The sequence below is a fragment of the Rhinatrema bivittatum genome, chromosome 3 (genome assembly GCF_901001135.1).
Source record: "Rhinatrema bivittatum chromosome 3, aRhiBiv1.1, whole genome shotgun sequence".
NCBI lineage: Eukaryota > Metazoa > Chordata > Amphibia > Gymnophiona > Rhinatrematidae > Rhinatrema > Rhinatrema bivittatum.
Genome location: NC_042617.1, coordinates 243142579 through 243170534, shown reverse-complemented (window position 1 = coordinate 243170534; position 27956 = coordinate 243142579). Strand labels below are relative to the sequence as shown.

The 27956-nt window shown below is 44.8% G+C and overlaps 1 protein-coding gene across 4 annotated transcripts in view; it reads right to left on the bottom strand.

The window, feature by feature from the left end:
• The window catches only part of SOS1 (SOS Ras/Rac guanine nucleotide exchange factor 1), a 1044495-nt gene that overhangs the window by 316749 nt on the left and 699790 nt on the right, over positions 1 to 27956 (bottom strand). For all 4 annotated transcript variants that reach the window (XM_029594364.1, XM_029594368.1, XM_029594365.1 and 1 more), the window contains one exon: positions 2624 to 2727. In XM_029594364.1, the coding sequence (XP_029450224.1) occupies positions 2624 to 2727 (104 nt within the window). The remainder of the gene's footprint in view (positions 1 to 2623; positions 2728 to 27956) is intronic.

Genomic DNA, 27956 nt, shown 5'->3' with positions numbered 1-27956 from the left:
CTGATGTGTCTGGAGAGTTGCTGGAGCTAGGTGTAAATAGTTCCGGTGCTATTATTAGGATTTCCGTTTTGTTAGTATTTAGGACCAGGTTGAGGCTGGTTAGAAGCTCGTTGATGGTTGAGAGGCATTTATTCCAGTAGTTCATGGTCTTGTGTAGGGTGTCTGTTATGGGGATGAGAATTTGTATATCATCCGCGTATAGGAAGTGGGTAAGCTTGAGGTTGGTAAGAAGTTGACAGAGTGGGAGAAGATAAATGTTGAAGAGGGTGGGGGAGAGTGAGGAGCCCTGTGGTACCCCCATATAGATATATATGTCCCCATATAGATATATATGGATATAGATAAAATATGTCCTGTTCCACAGATGCTGGCTTCTATTTCTTCCACGCAGGCTCCGGTTCGATGCAAGGCAATATATTTCTCAACCCTGTGGCTTTGATTTAGACCAAAGGGGAGTTCTTGAAGAGCTTCTGCTTGACTCATTTCCTGGCAAAGCAGACTATGCTGCACTACGGAAGAAAAAGTTATTGCAGCTCCTGAGAGAATCACACAGTTCCCCTATGACCTGGAGCACTGAGAATGTGGGATACCTGTTCATAGCGAAGCAAGGGTAACAGTCTGTGAGGGGCATTATTCCCTCACAGTTGTAGGTCAGGAACCACTCACTTTACGGCCATTTTGAGGAGGCAACAATCTTTTTTTATAGCACTGAAAAGTGTTGTTTGGGCGCTGCAGTGCAGTAAGACAACAAACTAAAGAAAATATGAAAAAGAAAAAAAATGTAAAGGATTTTGAAATTGAGTACATATCCATGTTGTACTTGGACATAAAATGCCTGAGGAGGCTCTTGAGGCAACGCCACGCGGAAACCCCTGCTCATGCTTAGGAGAACTAAAGCTCTACTAGCTAGCAGGTCGATACAGTAAGGAGCGGTAGGAAAAGCTGCGTTAGTGCCGGGCGCACCCGTGTTTGCTGCACGCACAGTCCGGCTCACCTACCGCTCGATACTGTATTAAAATTGCATGCAAATGCAAGCCGCGTCCGAGAAGCGTCTGTGAAGCGTTAGGCCCGCGCAACCCAATTTACTGTATAGGCGTTTTATACAGCACCTATACAGTATCCTGGGTGCGCTGCTACCTGTCATTTCAAATGTCATTTGAAATGACAGGCACCAGGAAGTGGATCCCAACTTTAACCAAAGAAAACCTAAAAACCTAAAATCCCCTCCACCCGAAGCGACTCGACATGTAAAATATGTAAAACCTAAAACCCCCTCCTCCAGAAGTGACTCGACATGTAAAATATGTGAATAAGTGTAACCAACTTACTTTTTGTTTCTTTTTCAGCCCTTTCAGCCTTCTCTGCCGTCCTCCGGAGGGGGCAACTGGCGGCGAAAGACGGACGAACGCACGCCCGTAGTGCACGGGCGCTCAAGCCAAAGAAAGCACATGGACGGGCGTGTGTGACGTATGCCGTGAGTCACGCACACGCGTTCATGTGCTTTCATTGGCTTGAGCGCCTGTCAATTTGGGCACTCTAGCCAGCGAAGCACATGAAGTCACGGCGTACGCTTCGCTGGCTAGAGCGCCCAAATTGACGGGTGCACAAGCCAATGAAAGCACATGAACGCTCGTGCGCGACGTCACGGCATACGTCACACACGCCCGTACATGTGCTTTCATTGGCTTGAACGCCCGTCTTCGCCGGCAGGGGCCGCTGGAAGCCGCTTTCGCCGCTGGCTGCCCCCACCGGCTGCCCCCTCCGGAAGATGGCAGAGAAGGCTGAAAGGGCTGAAAAAGAAACAAAAAGTTGGTTAAACTTATTCACATATTTTACATGTCCAGTCGCTTCGGGAGGAGGGGATTTTAGGTTTTTAGGTTTTCTTTTGGGGGAAAGTTTGCCATCTACCCTTACCCCTACCTCTAACGCAGGGGTAGGGTTAGGCGGTAAATTAGCCAGTTAAACGCGCGGCTAAACTGCAAGTTAAAAAGGCGATAGTCGGGGCGCGCGTTACTGAATGGGGGGAAATAGCTAATCCGATCGTTTACATTTCATATACATGCCGCGGGCGGAAGGGATTACTCGATTTAAAGAGGCGGTAAGAATGGGTTAAAGGGGATAGTGAATCGTGGGTTGGACTAACGCGGCCAAATTGTGAGTAGAAGGCGGGTTAGAAGCAGGGTAATCGCGGCCGCACTTTACTGTATTGACCTGTAGGAGAGATGAGTCCATTTAGTGCTGCTGGATCAGGGCTAATTCAGCCTGCTTATCGATGGAAAAAGATTCCATGGCACTAATGCTTTGTCTTTGCTTCCCTGCTACCTTTCACCAGTCAACCAGCTGCTGCAGAAATGCTAAGTAATACAATTAGGTAGCTCAGGAATGAACAGGACATGCTACAACAGGAAACTGGGTCTGTTCCAATTGCAGTTAGAAAGCTGAAGAGTGGAGAAGAACATGGATAGCAAAATAAATTAGGAAGCTTTTCTAAATGAGTTCTTATCTTTTTATGAAACAGTCCACTAAACTGGAAAATAAGGGATTTAAATATTTCATTATTGTAGCATCTTCAGTAAACTAATATGCTTTATGTCTTACTTATTACATTTATTCCATACTATACCTCGTACTTTCCCGATGAATTCTTCCAACTGCAGCAAAAGATCAACATCTCTTTCAAAATCGTAGAAATGATGTTCTACCCAATGTCGACATACATTTAGAACGCTGCATTATAAAAGGCAGAATAAAAATCAAATTAATTAAATTAAACTATGGCAGAAAGGACGACAATGACCATTACAAGATGTCTTGTTTGGCAGAAATGTTTATATTGAAAGATAAACCACATGGGGAGAGGGAGGTTGTTTGTTCAGTTCCCCAGAGCTTCAGTCTCTCAGGATGCACTATCCATATAGCCAGAGAAGGCATATAAGAATTGTAGGCAAAAAAACATTGAACATCAATTGTTTTGGTGGAGTAATTGATATAAGAAAAGAAGAAATACTGGAACTGGATGTTTATATCTTCTTGCTGACAAAGGTGTCTGCAATGGTTGCTTCTGTCTGCCCTGACATAGTTCTCGCAACTTTGCCTGTTGCTTCTTGGCTTTGAAATTGCATTCCCAATTTGTTATTAACTAATATACTCAGGTCTTTATTCTGGTTAGTATTGGCCAATATTGTCCCATTCATGCAATATTGCAGGGGCGGCCAAACTTTCATGTACCAAAAGCCAAGAAATAGGAATGCACAAAAAAAAAGAGGGAGGAAATGGAGTACCCCATTCCAAAAATATTCTGCTCTCAACCCACCCATCCTGTCCCTGATGGTTTCACTCTCAATCCTATCCTGTTTATAGCAACCTCTCTCAATCCTCAAACCGATCCCCAGCAGTCTCTGGAAACAGAAAAACAGACAGGAAACAGAGAGTAGGATTAAATGGACAATTTTCTCAGTGGAAAGGAGTGGGCAGTGGAGTGCCTCAGGGATCTGTATTGGGACCCTTAATTTTCAATATATTTATAAATGATCTGGAAAGACATACAAGTGAGGTAATCAAATTGCAGATGATACAAAATTGTTCAGAGTAGTTAAATCACAAGCAGATTGTGATAAATTGCAGGAAGACCTTGTGAGACTGGAAAATTGGGCATCGAAATGGCAGATGAAATTTAATGTGGATAAGTGCAAGGTGATGCATATAGGGAAAAATTACCCATGCTATACTTACACAATGTTAGGTTTCATATTAAGTGCTACCACCCAAGAAAGAGATCTAGGCATCATGGTGGATAACACATTGAAATAGTCGGTTCAGTGTGCTGCGGCAGTCAAAAAAGCAAACAGAATGTTGGGAATTATTAGGAAGGGAATGGTGAATAAAATGGAAAATGTCAAAATGCCTCTGTAATCGCTCCATGGTGAGAGCCCACCTTGAATACTGTATACAATTCTGGTCGCCACATCTCAAAAAAGATATAATTGTGATGGAGAAGGTACAGAGAAGGGTGACCAAAATGATAAGGGGAATGGAACAGCTCCCCTATGAGGAAAGACTAAAAAGGTTAGGACTTTTCAGCTTGGAGAAGAGACGGCTGAGGGGAGATATGATAGAGGTGTTTAAAATCATGAGAGGTCTAGAATGGGTAGATGTGAATCAGTTATTTAGTCTTTCAGATAATAGAAAGACTAGGGGGCACTCCATGAAGTTAGCATGTGGCACATTTAAAACTAATCGGAGAAAGTTCTTTTTCACTCAACGCACAATTAAACTCTGGAATTTGTTGCCAGAGGATGTGGTTAGTGCAGTTAGTATAGCTGTATTTAAAAAAGGATTGGATAAGTTCTTGGAGGAGAAGTCCATTACCTGCTATTAATTAAGTTGACTTAGAAAATAGCCACTGCTATTACTAGCAATGGTAAAATGAAATAGACTTAGTTTTTGGGTACTTGCCAGGTTCTTGTGGCTTGGATTGGCCACTATTGAAAACAGGATGCTGGGCTTGATGGACGACCCTTGGTCTGACCCAGTATGGCATGGTTTTTTTTTGGTTTTTTTTTTTTTTTATTATTGGATTTTCACACATTTTTACAGAACTTTGTTCAGAATATGACATCATAGCATAAGGGGAAAAATACAAAGCAAATTTAATAAGAAAAAACAAATTCTAATATCATATCATATGATTTTTACCACCTCGCTATTTCTGTCTCTATTTATAAGAAATAGAGGAGACATTTTAGATTACAAGCAGAATTCAAAAGAAATTTTTTAACACAATATTCATTGCTTCAGAGTTAACCTGTGCATATTTAAATCTATATTCCCACTACCTTCGATGCTAGCTAGAGTGAGAATTAAGATAAACTCGTAGCTGTTCTGATTCTCTAAACTTATATCTTGCTTCTTTGAATAATATAAGACAATAACATGGGAATTGGAGTATAAATTTTGCTCCCCTTGCCAAAACTTCTGCATGCATTTCCAAGAATTTTTTTCGCTTTATTTGGCATGTTCTTATGTTCTCTCAACAAGGGGGAATGCCAACAGTCACTCAGCAGATAATGGTTCGGAGGGAGGTATCTTCAAAGGATACTAAAGAAACAGGAGAGTCAGAGCATCCCAACAGAGAGGTTCCAATAAAAGCAAAAGTAGTCCAAGTGTCTATAAATAAAGAATCACTTGAGCTAAAGGATTCCAAATTACCCCTATCACCTGAAAAGCAGGTTGTTAATAGAAACAAAACACACGCTTTGAAATATCTGTATGCCAATGCCAGAAGTCTAATAAGTAAGATGGGAGAATTAGAGTGTATAGCAATGAATGATGAGATGGACATATTTGGCATCTCAGTTACCTGGTGGAAGGAGGATAACTAATGGAACACTGCTATATCAGGGTACAAATTATATTGTAGTGATAGGGAGGATCAACTTGGTGGGGTTGTGGCGCTTTATGTCTGGGAGTGCATAGAGGCCAACAGGATAAAGATCATACAAGAGACTAAATGCACAGTAAAATCTACATTGGTAGAAATCCCATGTGTGTTCAGTAAGAGTCCACCTGGCCAAAATGATGAGGTGGACGATGACATGCTAAGAGAAATTTTATTTTATTTAGATTTTTTATCTTCCAATTTTACACTTTTTTCAGCACTTCAAAGTGGATTACATTCATGGTTTTTCCCTATCCCCAGAGGGCTTACAATCTAAGGGGGTCATTTTTCAAAATGCGGTAAGGCGTTTTCGCATCGTATGGTGCGATGCAAATCCCAAAAATGGGAGGAGTTAGCCTCTCTGCAAAGAGCAATTGCAGAGCCATAATGCAGATTTTAACTACACCTCTTTGAAATGCATTAGGTCCCATAAGGCATATTTCAGATGATTTGAAGGAGAGAGAGAGAGAGAGACAGACTTGCTATAGTGTCTCTTCCCTAGACAGCTATTTGTATCCCTATGAGAGGCTCACCTAGTAACTCGAGGTGGGGATTAGGTATGAGTGTAGGGGGTTGGGGGCCACTTTCACATTCAACGTGAGACGTACGAACAGAACAGTGGTCTCTTGTGAAGATTTGATGGCCTTCGGAGTGAGGAAACTCACTCCAAGATGAGATTTGGGCAATGTTCTCTCAAACTAGCTTGATGGACACTCACAAGCTAGTTTGAGAGAACATTGCCCAAATCTCATCTTGGAGTGAGTTTCCTCACTCCGAAGGCCATCAAATCTTCACAAGAGACCACTGTTCTGTTCGTACGTCTCACGTTGAATGTGAAAGTGGCCCCAACCCCCTACACTCATACCTAATCCCCACCTCGAGTTACTAGGTGAGCCTCTCATAGGGATACAAATAGCTGTCTAGGGAAGAGACACTATAGCAAGTCTCTCTCTCTCTCTCTCTCTCCCTCCCCAGATCATTGAAAAACTGGTCCCCCAGTGGTTGAATGCAGGAAATACATCAGGTTTGGCACTTATTGCAGAATCTGAAATGGTATCGCAATGTGCACTAACTTAGCTCTTTGCACAGGTAATTATCACAAATTGCAATAAATACTATATTAGCATAAAACACGCCCCTTTTGCTATCGCATGCGGTACTTACCGCATTTTGATAAATCCAAGCCTAAGTTTGTACCTGAGGCAATGGAGGATAAAGTGACTTGCCAAAGGAGTGACAGTGGGACTTAACACTGGTCTTCCTGGTTCATATCCCACTGCTATAACCACTAGACTACTCCTCCACTCCTCAGGGAAGCAATTCAATTTGGCAATGTAGTATTTATTTACAGGCATTTATATACCATCCTTCTTTAATGATCAGGGCAGTTTAATAATGAGAGATTTCAATTACCCCAATACCGACTGGGTAAATGTAACACAGGACATGCTAGAGATGTAAAATTCCTGTATGGAATAAATGACTGCTTCATGGAGCAATTGGTTCAGGAACAGACGAGAGAAGGAGCTAGTTTAGATTTAATTCTTAGCGGAACGCAGGATTTGGTGAGAGGTAACAGTGGTGTGACCACTTGGCAATAGTGATCATAACATGATCAATTTTGAACTAATGACAATATGTAAATCTACTATTCTAATACTAAATTTTCAAAAGGGAAACTTTGATAAAATGAGGAAAATAGAAAAAACAGAGGAAAAGGTTAAAAGTGTAGAACAGGCGAGGACATTGTTTAAAAATACCATAATAGAATCGCAGTCCAGATGTATTTCGTGCATTAAGAAATGTGAAAGGAAGGCCAAACAATTACCAGCATGGTTAAAAGGTAAGGTGAAAGAGGCTATTTTAGAAAAAAAACAACTCTCAAAAAACTGGAAGAAGGATCCCTCTGAAGAAAATAGGAAAAGCATAGGCATTGTCAAGTTAAGTGTAAAACATTGGTAGGACAGGCTAAGAGAGAATTTGAAATGAAGTTGGCTGCAGAGGCAAAAACTCATAAACACTTTCAAATATATCTAAAGCAGGAAACATGCAAGGGAGTCAGTTTGACCGTTAGTTGTCTGAGGGGTTAAAGGGGCTCTTAGGGAAGATAAGTGCATTGCAGAAAGACAAAATGAATTATTTGCTTCTGTGCTTACTAATGAGGCTGTTGGGGCGATACTGGTCCTACAGGTGGTTTTCAAGGGTGATAAGTCAGATGAACTGAACAAAATCACAGTAAACCTGGAAGATGGAGTAGGTCAGATTGACAAACTAAAGAAGACCAAATCACTTGGACTGGATGGTATGCACATCAAGGTTATGAACAAACTCAAAAATGAAATTTCAGATCTATTAGTTAAAATTTGTAACCTATCATTAAAATCATCCACTGTACCTCAAGACTGGAGGGTGGCCAATATAATCCCAATATTTAAAAAGGGCTCCAAATTTGATTGGGGAAACATTAGACTAGTGAGCCTGGCTTCAATGCCTGGAAACTATTCTAAAGATCAAAATCACAGAGCATATAGAAAGACATGGTTTAATGGAACACAGCCAGCATGGATTTACCCAAGCCTCTTTTTGAAGGGGTTAATAAACATGTGGATAAAGGTGAGCCAGTAGATGTAGTGTATTTAGATTTTCAGAAGGAGTTTGACAAAGTCCCTCATGAGAGGCTTCTAAGGAAACTAAAAAGTCATGGGATAGGAGGCTGTGTCCTTTCGTGGAATACAAACTGGTTAAAAGACAGAAAACAGAGAGAAGGATTAAATGGTCAATTTTCTCAGTGGAAAAGGGTAAACAGTGGAGTACCTCAGGGATCTGTACTTGGATCGGTGATTTTCAATTTATTTATAAATAATCTGGAAAGGAATACAATGAGTGAGGTTATCAAATTTGCAGATGATACAAAATTACTCAGAGTAGTTAAATTACAAGCGGATTGTGATACACTGCAGCACCACCGTTTAAGGCTGCAAGACTGGGCATCCAAATGGCAGATGAAATTTAATGTGGACAGGTGCAAGGTGATGCACATAGGAAAAAATAATCCATGCTCTAGTTACACAATGTTAGGTTCCATATGAGGAGCTACCACCCAGGAAAAAGATCTCGGCGTCATAGTAGATAATACATTGAAATCGTCTGCTCAATGTACAGCGGCAGTCAAAAAAGCAAACAGAACATTAGGAATTATTAGGAAGGGAATGGTGAATAAAACGGAAAATGTCATAATGCCTCTGTATCACTTCATGGTGAGACCTCACCTTGAGTACTGTGTACAATTCTGATCGCCACATCACAAAAAAAGATATAGTTGCAATGGAGAAGTGCAACCAGAATAATAAAGGGGATAGAATAGCTCCCCTATGAGGAAAGGCTAAAGAGGTTAAAGGCTGTTCAGCTTAGAGAAGAGACAGCTGATGGGGGATATGAGAGAGGTCTTTAAAATCATAAGAGGTCTAGAATGGGTAAATGTGAATCGGTTGTTTACTCTTTCAGATAATAGAAAGACTAGGGGGGCACTCCATGAAGTTAGCAAGTAGCACATTTAAAACTGATCAGAGAAAATTCTTTTCACTCAACGCACAATTAAACTCTGGAATTTGTTGCCAGAGGATGTGGTTAGTGCAGCTGGGTTTAAAAAAGGTTTGGCTAAGTTCTTGGAGGAGAAGTCCATTAACTGATGTTAAGCAAATTGTCTTAGAGAACAGCCACTGCTATTTCTGGCATCAGTAGCATGGGATTTACTTAGTTTTTGGTTACTTGCCAGGTACTTATAACCTGGATTGGCCACTGTTGAAAACAGAATGCTGGGCTTGATGGACCCTCGGTCTGACACATTATGGCAATTTATGTTCTTAATCCCCCAACCTTGTCCCCACCAGTCTCTCTCAATCCCTAAACCCTGACCCTACCAGTCTCTTTCTCTCTCACTCTTCCTGTTACCATTTGTCTCTCTCAAACCCTCCACCCTCTCCCCAAATTCTTTCAATCCTCCAAAACTCTCCCTATAGGTGTGTCTCAATTCTCCCACCCATCTGTCAATCTAGTCCTATCCCCCAATCTCTCAATCCTCACACCTTGCCTCCACCAGTCTCTTCTCTGTGTTTCATCCTGTCCCCCAATTTCTCAAAGCTCCTAACAGTCTCTCTCTGAGTTCCTCCAGTCTCTCTCAATCCTCCCAGCTTGCTCCCAACCTGTCTCTGACCTGCATCTCCCTCTCTCTCTCGCCCATGCTCTGCCGAATGTCTCTCTCTCAATTCCCCACCCTGTTCCTACCAATATCTCTCTCAGCAGCTCCAGTATAACATTCTCCAAAACCCACAAGAACAATGACAGGAGTGCAATGGCTCCAACATTAACCCTCCCTCCCACCACTGGTATAACTTCTGCCTCCACACCATATTCTTTATCCCCACTCCCTCTTGCTCTCTTTCTCTCTCCTTCTGACACTCCCCTCCAGTGTGTTCTTTAGGGCTCTCTTACATATACTGTCCTCCATTACCACTTCTGGCTCTCACACACCCAACTCCTGCCTCCCCCTGCCCCCCCCCCCCAACATTCACCCCTTTTGAAGTCACTCTTTCCAGAAGCATTCACTGCCTCTTTCACTGGCTCTCCAACTTCCAATATCTCTCTCAAATCCTTCCCCAGCCAATCATCATTTCTGGCTCTATCACCCCTGCATTGCCATCACACCTCTAGCTTTTTCGGCCCCCTTTCCCCCTTTTCCTCTAGTTCTCTTTCACCCTTCCTTCCACCTTTATGATCTTTGACTGTTATCCATCCTCACCCTTGCTTTACTTTCACAACTGGCTTTTTCTTGCGCCCCCCCCCCCGCCCTGCGTCACCAGCTCTGCCGCACCATGACACATTTCTATTTTTTCATCCACCCCCTAATCACCACTCCTTTCTTGTACCCACTCTTCCAATGGTTCTCTCACTTCCCCCTGCTGACTTTCCCCATTCTTTTGAACTCCTTCTGTTCCCATCCCTGGCTCTCTCATGGCCCCACCACTCTCCCATATGGCTCTCATACAACACCTTATGCTACCTTTATTTCCATCCTTCCGAGTCCTCATTCTTTCACTACCTGTTGAAGAACAGGTGTCAGCATGGGTTTTCGGGAGGAATAAGGTCCATTTTGTATTGCTGACTTCAAGGAGATGGGGAGGGAAACAATATTCATATCCCCCTCTATCTTCCCCAAAGCATTAGCTTTTCATTGTGCTGTCCTCCCCCTAGTTTTTGCAATATTAATCCTTTTCCTGTCACTGCCCTCAGAAGAATTCATCCTTTCTTGCACCATTTCTCGTTCAAGCATTCCCACCCCTCTCTCCACTCCAAACATTCACTTCAAGCACTTCTTCCCAAAGTATTCATCAACTACATTCACCAATGCTCTAAATTTTTTATTGGCTCTCCCAATTTTTCCTTTGAAAGTTCGCATGTTTAATGTTACTTAATGTTTAACTTATTGTTTAATGTATCGCTCACTCGGGACTGTTCTGTTGTACTGTAAACCGGTTGATCTGTATTTCATACAGGAATGTCGGTATATAAGAATTCAAAATAAATAAATAATAATTTTCTCTCTTCACCCCATTCATCACTCATCTCCTTTCCCTTGCCACAAATTATTCTCACCTGACCAGAGCTCTGGGTGCTGGACGAACTGTCACATTAACATTGTAATACTTAAAATTTCAGGGTATGGCATTCACAACTAAATATGCGTCGAGGGGGCCAAAAGCGCGGCTGAGGGCCGAAGGATGCTCACTTCCTACTCCATCTGCTGGTAGGCAAAGCCTCACCTCTTCAGAGGCCCTAGATTAAATTTTTGCTGCATTTCTCTGCTGCCTGCTTCCTCTAGCTGCGTTTCCCGGCCCTCCCGACTAAGTCTGCCATGCCCTTCCCCCCTCGTTCCGTGACTCCACCTACCACAGCGTCATAGACGCGCCGAGGGGGCCAAAAGCACGGCTGAGAGCCGAAGGCACCATGCAACTAAGGGCCTACCCCTTAGTGTGCCCCTTTGTGCTGCACCGATTAAACTAGACCCAAGGGGCAGGATCATCGACCCCTATCAGATCTCAGCTGTAAGTCATAAAAGACATAGAAATATACCATATTCCTACCATTATAAGACAACATTGGATAAAAAAAAGCCTGCAATAAGAATCCTCTTCTGCAGTCAAGATCACTGAAGCCCATCAAAATGCAATCTTGCCCCCATATACTAGGACTTTCGGTTTTCTCATTATTTAATGCTCATTCGTTAGTAAAAAAGACTCCAGTACTAAATGTTATTCTATTAGACCATAAGCCATTACTGAAACTTGGTTTAAAAAGACTAATATAATTTTAATTAAGCAACTCCCAACACACCTCTACGATATTGTCTCTATTCCCAGGAACAACAAAAGAGGAGGCCTTCTTCGTGCTGTCAAAAAAGAACATGGTCTGGTACTTCAAACCTCTCATACAGTGCCGCAATATGAAATTAGCTTTTTTAGCTCTAAACAGTTACAAGTATGTTTAGTATATACCCCTCCCCCCAGGTCTTCTGGAGCACAATGCCTCCTCCTTGGTTGAATTCATTGTAGATAATGTGGACATGGACATTCCAGCGGTCATTCTTGGAGATTTTAACTTGCATATAGATTCGCAATCCCTGATCTCAAGCAGTGAAACTCTCCTATCCACTTTACATGCCATGGGATTTAAACAAATAATAAACACACCAACACATAATGCTGGCCATACATTGGATTTGACCTTTATAAACGAACACATATACTGTCCTGAACCTCCTATAAGCACCCCTGTCCCATGGTCTGACCATTCTTTGATAAAAGGAAATTTTTCTGTAAAGAACGTAGTTACTATACGTCAACATCCCAATACTACTTTTCAATTTAGAAAAACATGTAACACAGATGGCCTAATTGAGATCCTACCGAAAGCACTAGATAACCTGGACTTAACTAACACAGAGTCAGCTTTTTTAACATGGAACAGCATCACTAATGACAAAGCTAATAAATGCTGCCCCTTAGTTACCAAAGAAGTAAAATCATCATTAAAAAATAGAAATCCATGGTACTCCCCCGACTTAAAGAAATTAATACGCACCCCTAGAAACGTTGAAAAGAAATGGCATAAGCTTCGGTCAATCAACTTACTGGCTACATACACTACACTATACAAATAGAGAGAAACAATTATCAAAGCTAAACGAGATTTCTTTGCAAAGAAAATCCATAATTTTCAGTTCAACCCTAGGGTCCTGTTTCCTATGTTGCCGAGTCCTCATTCTTTTTTATCAGAATACTTTTTTATTAGTAAGATCAGGTGAATAGCAACCAAATTGCTCACGGAACAACCTGAGCAGTATAAACAGTTCAAACCAACAACACAATGAACATTTCGAACAATAATTTTGCCATTGTTGCCTTCACCTGACACTCCGTTTTTACATTATAACCGTACAGATACCCCCAGAATCCCCCCCTCACCCCCCATCCCCAGCCCCTATCATCCGCTCCACACTCATTCCACATCCACACCTCATTTATGTACCCCCTCCCCCCCCTTGAACGGCCCAGTCAGATGTGTACCCATTGGATTTAAGTTCATCCTGCAGCTCCTTAGGAAAGACCGCAACACAGGCGTCCCAGCAAGCACAGTAAATCTTGTCCGGTTTCCGTTGGCCCACTAAAAAGTCCATCCGTTCCAGTTGTACCATTTCAGCCATGCGCCGAGCCCAGGCGAGAAAGGATGGTTTAGTATCCGGTTCAAGCCATTCCGCCAGGATTGTATGGCACGCCAACATGACCGCCGCCCTCTCAAATTTAACCTTGGAGCTTCTACCCGGCAGAGAGTTCGGGATGGAGCCACACAGAAGCACCATCCCCATGAGACCAGTGGTAACTCCCGTACAAGCGCCAAGTACAGCCGTTATATCGGCCCAGAAGGCTTGAAGAGATTGACAAGCAAATAATCTATGGGCCAGGGTCCCGGGCTGTAATCCACATTTGATACACAGTGGGGTAGGAGTCAGCCGCATCTGAGACCTTCGAACATCGTCACAGTAAAGCCAATGCAGGATTTCAAACTGTACTTCCCGGAAGCCAATATCAGGAAGCATTTGACGCAGTCGTGCAAATACAGCATGCAGTTGATCTCCATTAACAGGAGAGTTCAGGGCAGCAGTCCAGCGGCGTGCCAAATAAGTTGATCAATCTGTACAGCGAAGTTTCTGTCCCAGGTTTTTCCAACCAGTGATGGTGTTAGCAAGGTAGGCATTGTCAAAGAAAACATTGACAAACTTAATTTCCACTTCCAGTTCTGCTGTAGTCCACGCACAGGAGCGAATATAGTGTCGGGCCTGAAGAAAAGCATAGAACTGCTTTGATGGAATTTGATAAGTACGCTGTAAGGTTGCAAAGTCCAGCAGCTGACCTGATGTAGCTTCATACAGGTGGTATATAAACAATATTCCTTTATTCGCCCAAAACTGAAATATTGCCCCACTATCCTGCCCCGGCAGAAATTCCATATTTTGTACAAAAGGGAGAAGTAGGGACCTGACACCCGGCCTCGTATTCAGCCTCCGCCACCATCTCCAAGCCCTAATACAGGGGGTATAGCAGGACAGTAAGATAGGGTGAGGCACAACGCACCGCAGCTCGAGATTGTATGATGCTCACAGTCGAACTGGGTGCGGACATACGCGTTAGCAATCCAGCCGCGCAAAACTGATAAGAGCCCATGAGCCATTCTCCCACGAATCTCAACTGACATGCCACATTATACAAGCGAAAGTCTGGCATGTTGAGCCCTCCCCGCTCTCCTGGCAGTTCCAAGGCTGAGTAAGGGAGTCTCGCCCGTTTCCCCTTCCACAGAAATTTCTGTATACTAGAGCGCAAGCGTCTGATATCCACCCCTTTCAGCCAGCAAGGTATCATGTGTAACAAGTATAGCAGTTTAGGCATCAGAGCCATTTTAATGAGGGCACATCTTCCAAAGAAAGACAGCGGGAGGGATGTCCACATGGATAATTGGGCCTGCAGCTTGATACAGGTGGTAATATTTAGAGCATATAGTTTCTTTAAGTCCCTGGGGACCCATACTCCCAAATATTTAATCCTTGACGGGGCCCATTGAAAGGGAAAAGGACCCCTCCATGTGCCTGGTAGGTGCTCATTTAGGGCTAGCGCCTCAGACTTAGTATAATTAATACGTAAACCTGCCACTGGAGTAAACTGATTAAACAGCTGGACAATTATTGGGACGCTAGTGCGCGGCCGACAAACAAACAACAGAATGTCGTCGGCAAAAAGTGCTATTTTCATTGGATGACCGCCCACACTGATACCGCAGAACGCCTTGTCCCCCTCAAGCGGATGGATAAGGGCTCTAACGCCAAAACAAATAACAAGGGAGACAGGGGGCAGCCCTGCCTAACCCCACACCGTATCGGGAAGGCTGCCGTGGGCCACCCATTCAATAAAATGGTGGCACTCGGATTACTGTAAAGTAAAGATAACCATCGTAAATAGGGGCCAGAGAATGTAGAGATTGCTTACCTGATAATCTCGTTTTCCTTAGTGTATGCAGATGGACTCAAAACAAGTGGGTATAGCGTGCTCGTGCTAGCAGTTGGAGACTGATCTGACGTCAGCACGGGTACATATACCCCCACAGGAAGTGCAGCAACTCAGTAATCTTCCTTGCAAAGCTTTATGGATATATGTGTAACTGACCGATCGATTAAATGAACAGGATTACCCTGACCGATTGATAGTAGCTGGAGACCGCCAGTGTTCTCAACCGGAAGGCGTCGACACCCAGCAGGGTGGATGCCCTATTATAAGACAACATGGCTTACCGTGAGACTGTGCATACACTAAGGAAAACGAGATTATCAGGTAAGTAATCTCTACATTTCCTAGCATGTAGCAGATGGACTCAAAACAAGTGGGATGTACAAAAGCTACTCCCTGACTGGGTGGGAGGCTGCCCGAGGTCCGTTCAGGATTGCCCTCGCAAATGCAATGTCCTCCCTGGCCTGGACGAACAGACGATAGAATCTATAGAAGGTATGGAGGGAGGACCACGTCTCCGCTTTACAGATCTCTGCAGGCGACAGCATCCTAGTTTCTGCCCAAGAGGCCGCTTATGCTCTGATAGAGTGAGCCTTGACCTGTAGAGGTGGTGATTTCCCCGCTTCTACGTAGGCTGCCTTGATAACTTCTTTGATCCAGTGGGCGATGGTTGCCCGTGAGGCCGCTTCCCCTTGCTTCTTCCCGCTGTGAAGGATGAACAGGTGGTCCGTCTTTCGCACTGCTTCTGACAGTTCCAGGTATCTGGACAGTAGCCTGCCGATGTTGAGATGGCATAGTCTTCGACCTTCTTCCGACTTCTTCAAACCGTCCGTGGTAGGCAAGGATATGGTTTGGTTGAGGTGGAAGTGCGAGACTACTTTGGGTAGGAAGGAAGGAACTGTGCGAAGATGGATAGCCTCTGGAGTGATTCTGAGAAACGGATCACGGCAAGACAGCACTTGTAGCTCTGAGATGCGGTGAGCTGAGCATACAGCCAGCAGGAACACCATCTTCAAGGTTAACAAACGGAGGGACAGGCCTAGAAGGGGTCTGATGGTGGGTCCTGCTAAAAATTCCAAGACTAGGTTGAGGTTCCACAGGGGCACTGGCCACTTCAGTGGTGGGCGAATGTGTTTGACTCCTTTCAGGAAACGTGAAACGTCTGGGTGTGTGGCGATGCTGTTGCCGGCACTCCAGGGACCGTAGCAGGATAGCGCTGCCACCTGAACCTTGATTGAACTGAGGGATAGACCCTTCTGAAGGCCATCTTGCAGAAACTCCAAAATGATGGGGATCTTGGTGGCATGTGGATTGGTGCTGTGAGTATCGCACCAGGCTTCAAATACTCTCCAGATCCTTATATATGTCAGCGATGTGGAGAACTTGCGTGCTCGGAGTGTATCTATTACCGGCCCTGAGTATCCTCTTTTCTTCAGTCTAGCCCTCTCAATGGCCAGACCGTAAGAGAGAACTGAGCTGGATCCTCGTGGAGGATGGGACCTTGCCACAGCAGGTCCCTGTGCGGAGGCAGGGGTAGGGGATTCCCTACCAGTATTCTTCTCATGTCTGCGTACCAGGGTCTTCTTGGCCAGTCCGGGGCCACTAGAAGAACTAGGCCTCTGTGTCGCTGAATCTTGTGTATAATGGCTCCCAGCAGGGGCCATGGAGGAAAAACTTATAGCAGGATCCCCTGAGGCCATGGCTGTACCAGGGCGTCGATCCTGTGGGAGAGAGGATCTCGCCTGCGACTGAAGTATCTGGGTACTTGAGAGTTGGACCTGTCCGCTAGTAGGTCCATGCCTGGAGTCCCCCACCGATCCACAATCATCTGGAAAGCTGTGGGCGACAGCTGCCTATCCCCCGGGTTTAGGCTTTCTCTGCTGAGGAAGTCTGCCGTGGTGTTGTCCTTCCCGGCGATGTGGACGGCGGAGATGTTCTGGAGATTTGCTTCCGCCCAAAACATCAGGGGGGCTATTTCTAGGGATACCTGTCGGCTCCTGGTTCCGCCCTGTCGTTGATGTATGCCACTGTGGTGGCGTTGTCCGACATCACTCTGACCACTCTGTTTCAAAGGCTGTGGGCAAATCGCAGGCATGCTAGCCTGACTGCCTGTGCCTCTAGTCGGTTGATGTTCCACCCCGACTCTTCTCTGTTCCACCGCCCTTGGGCGGTGAGTTCTTCGCAGTGTGCTCCCCATCCTTTCAGGCTGGCATCTGTCGTGAGCAGGGTCCAGGTTGGGGAGGACATTCTTGATCCCCGGCTCAAGCGGCCGGGCTGCAACTACCACCGTAGCTGATTCCACACTCTGGCTGGTAGAGGTAGGTGTACGGTGTAGTGCTGTGATCCATCGAGATAGGAGGGCGTGTTGTAATGGTCTCATATGAGCCCGTGCCCATGGTATCATCTCCAGGCTGGATGCCATAAGGCCGAGGACCTGAAGGTAATCCCAAGCTGTGGGTCGGGTGGCGCTCAGCAGGGCCAGCAGACGATTCCGGAGCTTTGATCTCCTCTTGGAGGTCAGACTGACCTTGTCTTCCTGGGTGTCGAATCAGACTCCTAGGTATTCCAGCGATTGAGAAGGCTGAGGGAACTCTTGTTCAAGTTTACTACCCATCCTAAGCTTTCCAGAAGAGCTATAACTCTGTTGGTTGCCTGGTGGCTCTCCTCCGGTGTCCATGAGCCGGTCATGTGTATCCCTGAGGGCCTTCCCCCCCTCCACCGGAATGGTGGTGCGCTTCACAATTGCGCTATGGCGTCTACCTGGGGGCACGCCAGCTTCTCCTTGGTTGCCGGGTCTAAGGGGTACATGCCAGCCAAGGCCCAACCTCCTTTGAATGAGGCCTCCGGCGTATTCCATTCCAGATCGATTAGCTGCTGAGCTGCTTGTAGGAGGGGAAAATGGTGATACGTTTGGCGCAGGCCCTCTAACAGGGGGTTCATTCTAGGTTCCCCTGGGGCGTCACGGCCCGGGATAGCCAGATCCGACAGGCATTGAGAGATCAGGCCTGGGAGATCCCCTTTCAGAAAGAAGCGCCTCATGGTCCGATATGGTTCAATCCCCGAGGGAAGTTCTCCCTCCTCGGGGGACTCGTCATCTTCCTCAAGTAATCTAAATCCCTATAAGTGGGGGTTCCGGGTGGCGAGTGGCCATGCTTAGGCCTTGAGGGCCCCGGGGCCAGGTCATCCGGTATGTATGGACCCGCTCGGGGAGCAGCCTGCCTTGTGACAAAGGCATGAATCCCCTTGAATAATTCCATCCAGGAGAGCGAAGCAGGATCTGGTCTGAGGGGTACCAGGTCTCTCGGGTTCCCCGGCTGCTCACCGCTGCCTGCTAGGTCCGGGGTGTTCCCTGAGGAACTGGCAAGTATGCTGGGCTGCGACCGGTCCTGGCCTGGAACTCCCAGGGCCTCTTCACATTGGGCACACAGGGAGTCTGCTTCCTCGCCCTGAGTGGCTCTGAGGTTGCATGCCGAGCAGAGGCTTATGCCCGATGCTGGAGGTGCCGGCTCTGCCGACGCATGGGCTCTCTTACGCTCCATGTGCGCCTAGGAACAGATGCTTATCAGCGGGCGCTTAGTAACGCGCGCCCAACAGTTGTGCGCCCAACAGTTGTGCGCCCAACAGTTGTGCGCCCAACAGTTGTGCGCCCAACAGTTGTGCGCCCAACAGTTGTGCGCCCAACAGTTGTGCGCCCAACAGTTGTGCGCCCAACAGTTGTGCGCCCAACAGTGTGCGCCCAACAGCGTGCGCCCAACGTGCGCGGTGACGAACCAGGCAGGCAAATGGTGACCTCTGTGGCAGCTCTGCGAATACTCACTTCCTCGGAGACCAACAAGAAAAGATGTACGCCTTACCTTGTCTTCGGCGCTTCCCGGTTGCGACCCGGGCGGTCTCCGGCTGCGGGAGGAGAGGGTGAGTACCTTCACCGCTGCGCTCGAGGAAGTGCACCCACTGCCTCTGGGCCGCGCCCGAACTCGTCCGCTCGGGGGTCAAGTCCACGCCGGGACCGAGGCTGCCTCTAGGCCGCGCCCGAACTCGTCTCGCTCGGGGGCCAAGCCGCGCCCGAGCCCTTCTCACTCGGGGGCTAAGTCCCTGCCGCGATTCGGCCACTGGACCGAGGCACTTACCTCCGAGGGACCACGGAAATCACCTCGGGAAACTCAATTGGGGAATGGACCGAGTGGTATCACCGCAGGAATGCGGGGCTCGTCTTCAGGTAGGTTTCTTCTATGAAGTTAGTCGTGTAGAATTTGGAAACACGCTCAGCGAGCGTGAGGTAGCTCCAAACTGCTTTGGAGACGGAAATTACTGAGTTGCTGCACTTCCTGTGGGGGTATATGTACCCGTGCTGACGTCAGATCCGTCTCCAACTGCTAGCACGAGCACGCTATACCCACTTGTTTTGAGTCCATCTGCTACACGCTAGGAAAGCCGTATTTATTCAATGTCCAAAACAAGTACTCCCACGATATTTTATTTATTTAAGGTTTTTATATACCGGCATTCATGATAAAATCACATCATGCTGGTTTACATTAAAACAGTGGTGCATAGAAAGAAAAAACAAACTGGAACTGTAGTGCGGAAGAAAGCAGTTACAAAAAACAGGGATGCTTAAACTGGGAGAGGAAGGAAAAAGAAAAGGTTAATAGCATTTTAAATATTTACAACGAACAGTTAAATGAGCTGGTTGTGTTATAGAACTTGAAGTTGAAGGACATTAGTTGGAGTCCAATATCTATATCGAGAGAGAGAGAGAGAGATAGATATTTGATATATGGATATAGAATCGAAGGCCTTCTCGGCGTCTAGATTCAATATCAGGGCCTCCTCTTGCGCCTGATAGCTGAGTGCAGCAATGAGGCGACGGATATTCCGCACTCCCTGGCGACCCTTCACAAACCCAGTTTGGTCATCCTGAATCAATGCTGGGAGTGGGCCTTGTAACCTGGCAGCCAGGACAGAGGAGAGAATCTTAATATCCACATTGATCAGCGAGATGGGCCGGTAGGTTTGGGGAGGACCACAATAACCGACCGATTAACGGTATCAGGGAGGGAAGTACCTTCTAGCATACTATTATAATAAGCTTGTAATGGGGCCAATATGGAGAATCTCAGAATTTTATAGTACTCCGACCCGAATCCATCTTGTCCAGCTGCTTTACCAAGTTTGAGGCTTTGAATTACGGAGTAAATTTCTTGAGTAGTAATAGGGCAATTTAAGGCCGTGAGGTCCTCCGGCTTTAGACGAGGCCACGACAGCTCGGAAAAGAAGGACTCCGCCCGTTCCACACACATGGGCTTATTGCCGTATAACTGCGTATAATAATTTAAAAAAACGGGCCGCAATCGCGTCGTGGCTCGTCTGGTGTACTCCCTGGCCATCCCAGATCCCTGATATAGACGTTTTTATCCCCCTCGGCCTGATCAGGTGAGACATTAACCTACCAGTCCTATTGCCATATTTGTATAATTGGTAATGGTAATACTGAAGGGACTTAGACGCTCGCAGATGTAGGAGATTATTTAGGGCGGTGCGAGCTAAGTCTAGGGAGGCCTTAGCCTCAGGCGTCATAGTTCCCATGTGCGAAAGTTGGGCTGCCTTCAGGTTTTCTGTAAGCCGGAGGATCTCAGTATTTCATTGCCTATTTTGTTTGGCCACATAAGCAATGATGGCCCCCCGCATCACCTCTTTCCTGGCTTCCCACACCGTCCCGGGGCCGACCTCAGGAGTATGATTATGTGCCACATAATCCGCCCAACTCTCTTGCAAGTAATTTTTAAAAGTGCCATCTAGGTATTGGTCAGGTCGCATGCGCCAAGAGAACGGTAGGTGTGGACTACGCCCCCAGCTCAGGGTAATGGTAATCGGGGCATGGTCTGTCAATGCGATAGGCCCAATAGTGGCCTCCACCAATTGAGGAAAACAGCGCTCTGAGATCAACAGATAGTCTAGTCTTGAGTACGTATTGTGCGGGTTAGAGTAAAAAGTAAAGTCCCTGTCCTGGGGGTGAAGGACCCGCTACGCATCCAGGAGCTGCAGCTCTTGGCATAAGAGATTAACACCCTTAGTCACATCAGCTGTAGAAGGAAGTTTTGGGGGCCTAACATCTACGCTTTTATTTGCCACTACATTAAAGTCACCACCCACTAGCAAGCTGTGATCAGAAAAATCCAGTAACAGTCGTAATAGATTGGCAAAATACCCCGAATACACATTGGGGGCATAGACATTACAAAAAGCAACTTTCTGCTGGTGTAACGTTCCCGCCACTAGGATGTAGCGCCCTTCAGTATCCTGGCAAGAGCGTGTGTTGAAATGGCAAATTTTTATGCATATGAATGGCTATTCCCCTCTTACGCCTACTATAGGAAGAATAGTAGCATTGGCCCACCCAATCACACTTCAATTTAGCGTGCTCCGTGTCCCCCAGATGAGTTTCCTGTAGGAATGCCACCTGCGCCTTCATGCGTTTAAACAATGCGTTTAACTTAGTGCATTTTATTGGAGAATGGATTCCGTCTACGTTCAAGGCGACCAATTTAACCTGTGCCATGGGAAATCAAGAACTGCATAGGTAAGGCCCGGAGTCCCCCTAGGGCTCCGAGAAACAACCCTTAATAAGTCTCCGCAGCCTCCCAGCCTAGGCCGCGGGGACTCAGAACATAGTAAGTATGCATAACAAATCCAAACTGTATAGTAAACACATATCTCTATGAGCCATTCTTTACCCCCCTGAAAATCCCCCCCCCCAACACAGTCATACACATTCATACTTACAGTCTCACTCTCAATCTTCCCAAATCCCTCCACAACTCCCAGGAGTATGGGGCCCCGACCTGCTTCTGCCTGCGTCGGGGGACCCATACCCCAAGCCCCACTCTCCCCCAACCAACAACAAGCGGCCCCACACTCCTGTCAACCGTTTGTAAGTAGAGATACCATGGTAGAGTTAAAGTCACATCAAGTCCCTTGGGTAGGAACAAAGGTAATCATTGGGACGTGGTGCACAGTCAAAAGTAACAAGCGACCAAACTTCCAACAAGCTAGAACTGCCAAAGGGCTTAAGTTGAGATGTGCCGGTCCCGAGATGGGTGGAGGGGAGTCTCGTAGCCAGAGAACAATATTTCCCTTATGAAATGATTAGCTCAGACCAGCAACAGTCCTGCCCGGTACGACGATTCCTTTTCACTCTGCTGCAGCAGGCGGCAGGGAAGCAATAAATCTATCCGCCTCCGCTTTGGAGGTAAGAAATAAGGTTTGGTTGTTATAGTGCACTCTCAGCTTCGCCGGATACATCAGGGCAAACCTTATGCCTCGCTTGTGTAAGACCGTACAGGCAGGGGCTAGCAGTTTCCTTTGTGCTGCTGTGCCAGCTGAAAAATCGTTAAAGAGCAGCAGCCTGCATCCAGAGTGTTCCAGTTTCTCCTGCTGCCTATAGGCCCGTAGAAGCTGAGTTTTATGGTTCCAGTTAAGTATCCTGGCCATGATGGGCCACGGCCGGCCTTGCCCCTCACGCATAGGGCCTACTCTGTGCACCCTTTCGCATTGGAGGCTTCCCTCTGCCAGCTCTAACCCCACTTGTCTGGAGAGCCAATTTTCCACCAGGAGTCTGAGCTCATCTTCTTTTACTGCTTCGGGTAGTCCAATAATTTTAAAATTATTCCTCCTGCCTCGGTCTTCCTGCTCCTCCATCTTTGCAAGTAATTCCCTTTGTTTGCCCTGCAGCTCTACCACGTGGCGCTCCGAGGTGGTTAATCTGTCTCCCAAATCAGAGAGAGTAGTTTCTGCCACATCAAGTCTCTTTGAATGCCCTTCTACCGCCGTTTAAGTCTTCAATAATTGTTTGTAACTTGATCAGCCGGCTATCGAGTGCCTCCATTACCTTTTGTGAGATTTTTTTCAGGGCTTCGTCAGAGATTGCAGCCATTACAGGCTCAGCAGGGGCGGCCATCTCCGCCATTTTAACTCCCCGCGGTCGGTGTGGTTGGCGCTCCGTTCTGCCACGGGTGCTGGTCCGGCGCATCCCACGCCCTTCGGGGCTCCGCTGTGTGTGCGGTGGCACTTCCTGCAATGGTCGGGGACCAAGGGGGCTGAAGCGAGAGACGAAATTAGTGATAAGTTCAATTAGTAGAGAGCGGGGCCGCAGAGCTCAATCCCCCTGCTTCCGTCTCAGGCTACGTCATCGCCGGAAGTCCGAGTCCTCATTCTTTCACTGCCTATTGAAGAACAGGTGTCAGCATGGGCTTTCGGGAGGAATAAGGTACAAAACAGTCCATTTTGTATTGCTGACTTCAAGGAGATGGGGAGGGAAACAATATTCATCTCCCCCCCATCTTCCCCAAAGCATTAGCTTTTCATTGTGCTTTCCTCGGCAACACTAGATAACAAGGCAGAAAATAAGTACAATGAGCTCATCTACTTCTTTAAAGATAAAATTTTAAATATAATGGCAAAATTTCCTAAAACTAATAAAATATGTTTACCAAAAAATCCAGATGCCAATTGGGACTCCTTTGAGAGTACTTCCTCCATGGAAATAGAGTCGCTCATAAAGAAAATAAATCCAGCAATACATCCAGCTGATGCAATTCCTGTTAAACTACTAAAACTATTTCCAAACACCTTAGTCAAGGTGATATTTTAAATACTTCAGTGGAACATGGTCAGGTCCCAGTGTCAATAAAAGGTGCCATAGTCAAACCAATTATAAAAAAAGACACAATTAAATCCCTCAGACCTAGCTAACTTCAGGCCTATCTCTATTCTTCCGTTTCTAGCTAAGCTACTGGAGAAAGTTGTAAACCAAAAATTAAATGAACACTTAGAAAAACATAACATTTTGTATCCTTCTCAGTTTGGGTTCGCAAGCTCTTCAGTACTGAAACTCTTAATATCTCTCACTGACACAATCCTCAGAGGAATTGACAACAGCCAATCTTACATTCTTGCTATGCTCGACATCTCCGCAGCTTTTGACAGCATTAGCCACAAAATTCTACTAGACAGACTGATTGAAATTGGCCTATCAGGTGATATGTTTCGCTGGTTTGAGTCATATTTAAATGATAGGCACTATAGAGTTAAAATAGGTAACTTTACATCCGATCCCATTGAATTAAAGCAGGGAGTTCCCCAAGGATCCTCACTCTCATCTACTCTGTTCAATATATACGTTACCACTCTGCAAGTTATTATCTAGTCTAGGCCTCAAACACTTCATCTATGCCGACGATGTGCAAATTCTTATTCCCATCACTGACACTATAGACAAGGCCCTCAATCTTTGGGAGATTTACCTTTCCGCCATCAATCAGCTGCTAACTCAAATGAATTTAGCACTAAACTCCAAGACTGAGCTCCTTATCTATCATAAACTAAACGATAAAGTCCAATCTGAGATTAATGCTAACCGAATGAAAAATCACATTGCACAGGAGGTAAGAGACCTTGGTGTAATGCTCGACTCTGAATTAAACAAAAAAATTCATAAGTACGACAAAGACTATTATAAACTCCAAATTCTAAAAAAAAGTAAGACCCTTCCTTCACCAAGCAGATTTCAGAACAGTTCTACAGGCATTAATTTTTCCCAAAATAGACTATTGCAATACCTTATTGTTAGGACTCCCAGCATCTACACTCAGACCTCTTCAACTCCTGCAAAACCTACTGCCAGAGTACTTACAAACGCAAGAAAAAATGACCACATTACACCCATTCTTAAAGATCTTCATTGGCTCCCAACTTCATTTAGAATCCTATTTAAGTCTTTAACCTTAATCCATAAAACAATCTATAATCAAAAAGTTGAGTGGTTCAATGCCTCCCTTCACACTTCCAGACCCCGCAAAGAATCACCAGATATTCCAGCAATGGAACTTTACCAATCCCATCACCAAAACTAGCACACCTTATCTCCATTCATGAATGAGCAGGTCCATCTATTTGGAATACCATGCCACAGGAACTGATTCTTGAAACTAGCTCACACATGTTTAAGAAAAAGTTGAAGACCTGGCTTTTCCAGCAGGCCTTCCCCTGATATCTTACTCTCTTTGACAGCCTTAGAGTCTTCCTTTTAGTTTCTGTTTTAGTCTTTTTATTCCATTAAAGGTTTTAATCTTGGTATACATTTGATATTCTCGATCGTTCTTAAAGAATATGTTGTAGTGATATTGTTTACTTTATTTTATTACTTATATTAATTATTTTTTCTTGAATCTTAGAGATGCAAACTGTATTTTATTTTCTTTCAATGCTTTTATTGTTATGTAAACCAATGTGATGTGTTAACGAACGTCGGCATAAAAAAAAATGCAATAAATAAATAAATAAATATGATTGCTAGTGGTTGTCAAAGTAATTCAAACAGCGGGTATCGCTAACTACAACTTCGTGTTCGAAAATTTAAGATCTCCAAAAATATAGTACAAAGATACGCTTTACCTTTCAAGCAATTGCTAATTGACAAGTCTCCACTCACCGTGTCTTATTGAATGCTATACCCGCTGTTTGAATTACTTTGACAACCACTAGCAATTGAATTTAGTTGTGAATGCCGTATCCTGCGGTTTGTAAATACTACAATGTTAATGTGACATCAGTTCGTTCCGCACCAACAATGTTATAATCTTTATTTTTTAATTATTTGTTGTAATGCGTTCCTTTCGTGAGTATCTACGGTTTTATTTGCTTGGGATAGTATTTGTATGATTTTAAATTTTTAAAATTTTTTTTATACACGCCCCCTTTGTGATTGACGGATTCTCAAGCGCCATTTTTCCCTTTAAACTAGACTATTTGTACCGGTGCATCCGATATGTAGTTTTAGTAACATTTCAAAAGTTAATATGAAAGAGCATATCTGCTTGCCATAAGTGCCATATTGTATCTAACTGGGAACTTTTTAAATATAATTTTTAATATAATTTAGTGATCTTGTGTGTGATTCCCTTTGATATCAATTGGTAATAGCCTTCTTGCAATGGTATTTTTGTGAATTTAATAAAAATTAGGTATATAGCACAAGCATGAACATTTGAATTACATCAGTTATTTTGTTGCTTTCATTATGGCGGCATGGGTCGTTTTCTTAGTATGGATTATTTTTGGTAAAATAAAAAGTACAGGATATGTTTTAAATAACTACCTACAAACGATAAATATACAGCTGCAATTGCGACAGATGTTGCATATTATGTCAGGCACACTCCATTTAGTCGTTTTAGTATAACTTAGTGACCATCGACCGTTGAATCAGCAGCATGATATTAAACATGTTTTTACACTAGGGCTACTTCATGTTACAAGGCTATTTAATTGAACAATATATAGAGACTAGTTTTTAAACAACTATTTTGATTGGTATTTATTTTTAAGCAATAGAGAATATTTTACTATTTTTTAGTATCAGAGAATTTTTGAAGTTTTATTTCAGGTGTCTTTTTACAAGCATGACTTCAGTTATACACTCCATTTTTTATACATTTACAGGTATTGATTTTAATTTTATGCCAACACCATCACTGACAATCTGGTTTTTTTGTTTTTGTATTTGAGCCAATTCCATCAGACATTTCCTCTATGATTCCTTATATTTTGGGGCTCTATGCTTTTATATCACTTACGTTTAACATCCACATATAAATGCTACCATTTTATATGTCTTATGTCAACTTATTTTAATTAAATTAATTTTTGTAAGTCTTTTTTTAAATGTAGTACTTGATTGTTTATATGTCTATTTTAATGTTTAAAATAATTTCAGCTCAAATGTTAGGGGGGGGTTTAAATAGGGCTGGGGGGTGGGTTAGGTAGAGGAAGGTGGGGGGCGGAAGGAAAGTTTCCTCCGAGGCTTCTCCGATTTCGGAGCAGCCTCTGAGGTAACTGGGAAAGCCATCTGGGTTCCCCTAGGGCTCGGCGCACGCAAGGTGCACTAGTGTGCACCCCCTTGTCGTGCCAACTCCGGATTTTACAACATGTGTGTGCATCGGGCATACATTGCGCACTGGGTTGCGCACACAAATGTACGCCCGCGCGTACCTCTTAAAATCCGGCCCTTAATGTACAATTAAACTCTGGAATTTGTTGCTAGAGGATATGGTGAATACTGTTAATATAGCTAGGTTTATAAAAGATATAGCAAATTCCTGGAGGAAAAGTCCAAAAACGTTTTAAGGTGGACTTGTGGAAATCCATTGCTTATCCCTGGGAATAAGCAGCATGGAATCTCTTTATCTTTTGGAATCCTGTCTGGTACGTTTGACCTGGATTGTTGTAAACAAGATACTGGAATTAATGGATCTTTGTTCTTATGGTGATTGAGAAATGACAGCTATCTGGAGAGATATTGGAATGAATAAGCAGATGGCATGTAGCCCCTGAGGTGGTGAAACTTGACCAGAGTTGGGCAATTTTAATTCAATAAATCTCCATCAAAATAAAGTATCTCTAAGGACATCTGGCATCTATTTCACTTTGTCTAATCCTCACGGCTTTTATAGATCGCCTTCATCATTGTTTTCTGGGTCCATTACCATTTGCATGGGCAGTGATACTGTGGCTCTTGTGACATGTCTTGGGAAAGGTTCGCTGTAAATGGAGGAGACAGTTAGAAGGGTGTCCAAGGGAAACATTGGTATGTAGGATTGTTGGATCAGAGCCTCATGGATAAAGCTGCCCCCAGTCCTAGTATCCAGAAAGGAAAGAGCATCAGCAAGACTACCCCCAAGGGATAGTTGTACTGGTACTAGTAGTTGTGGAGAGGTGTAAGAATGACCTAGGGTGGCCTCTCCCACCAGGCCTAGGTGAGTTTCCCAGCTTATTCTGGCAGTGACTTGCAAAATGCCCAGATGCAGAACAGTATAAGCACAGGTTAAAGTTACCGCGCCTCTGCTTCTCCT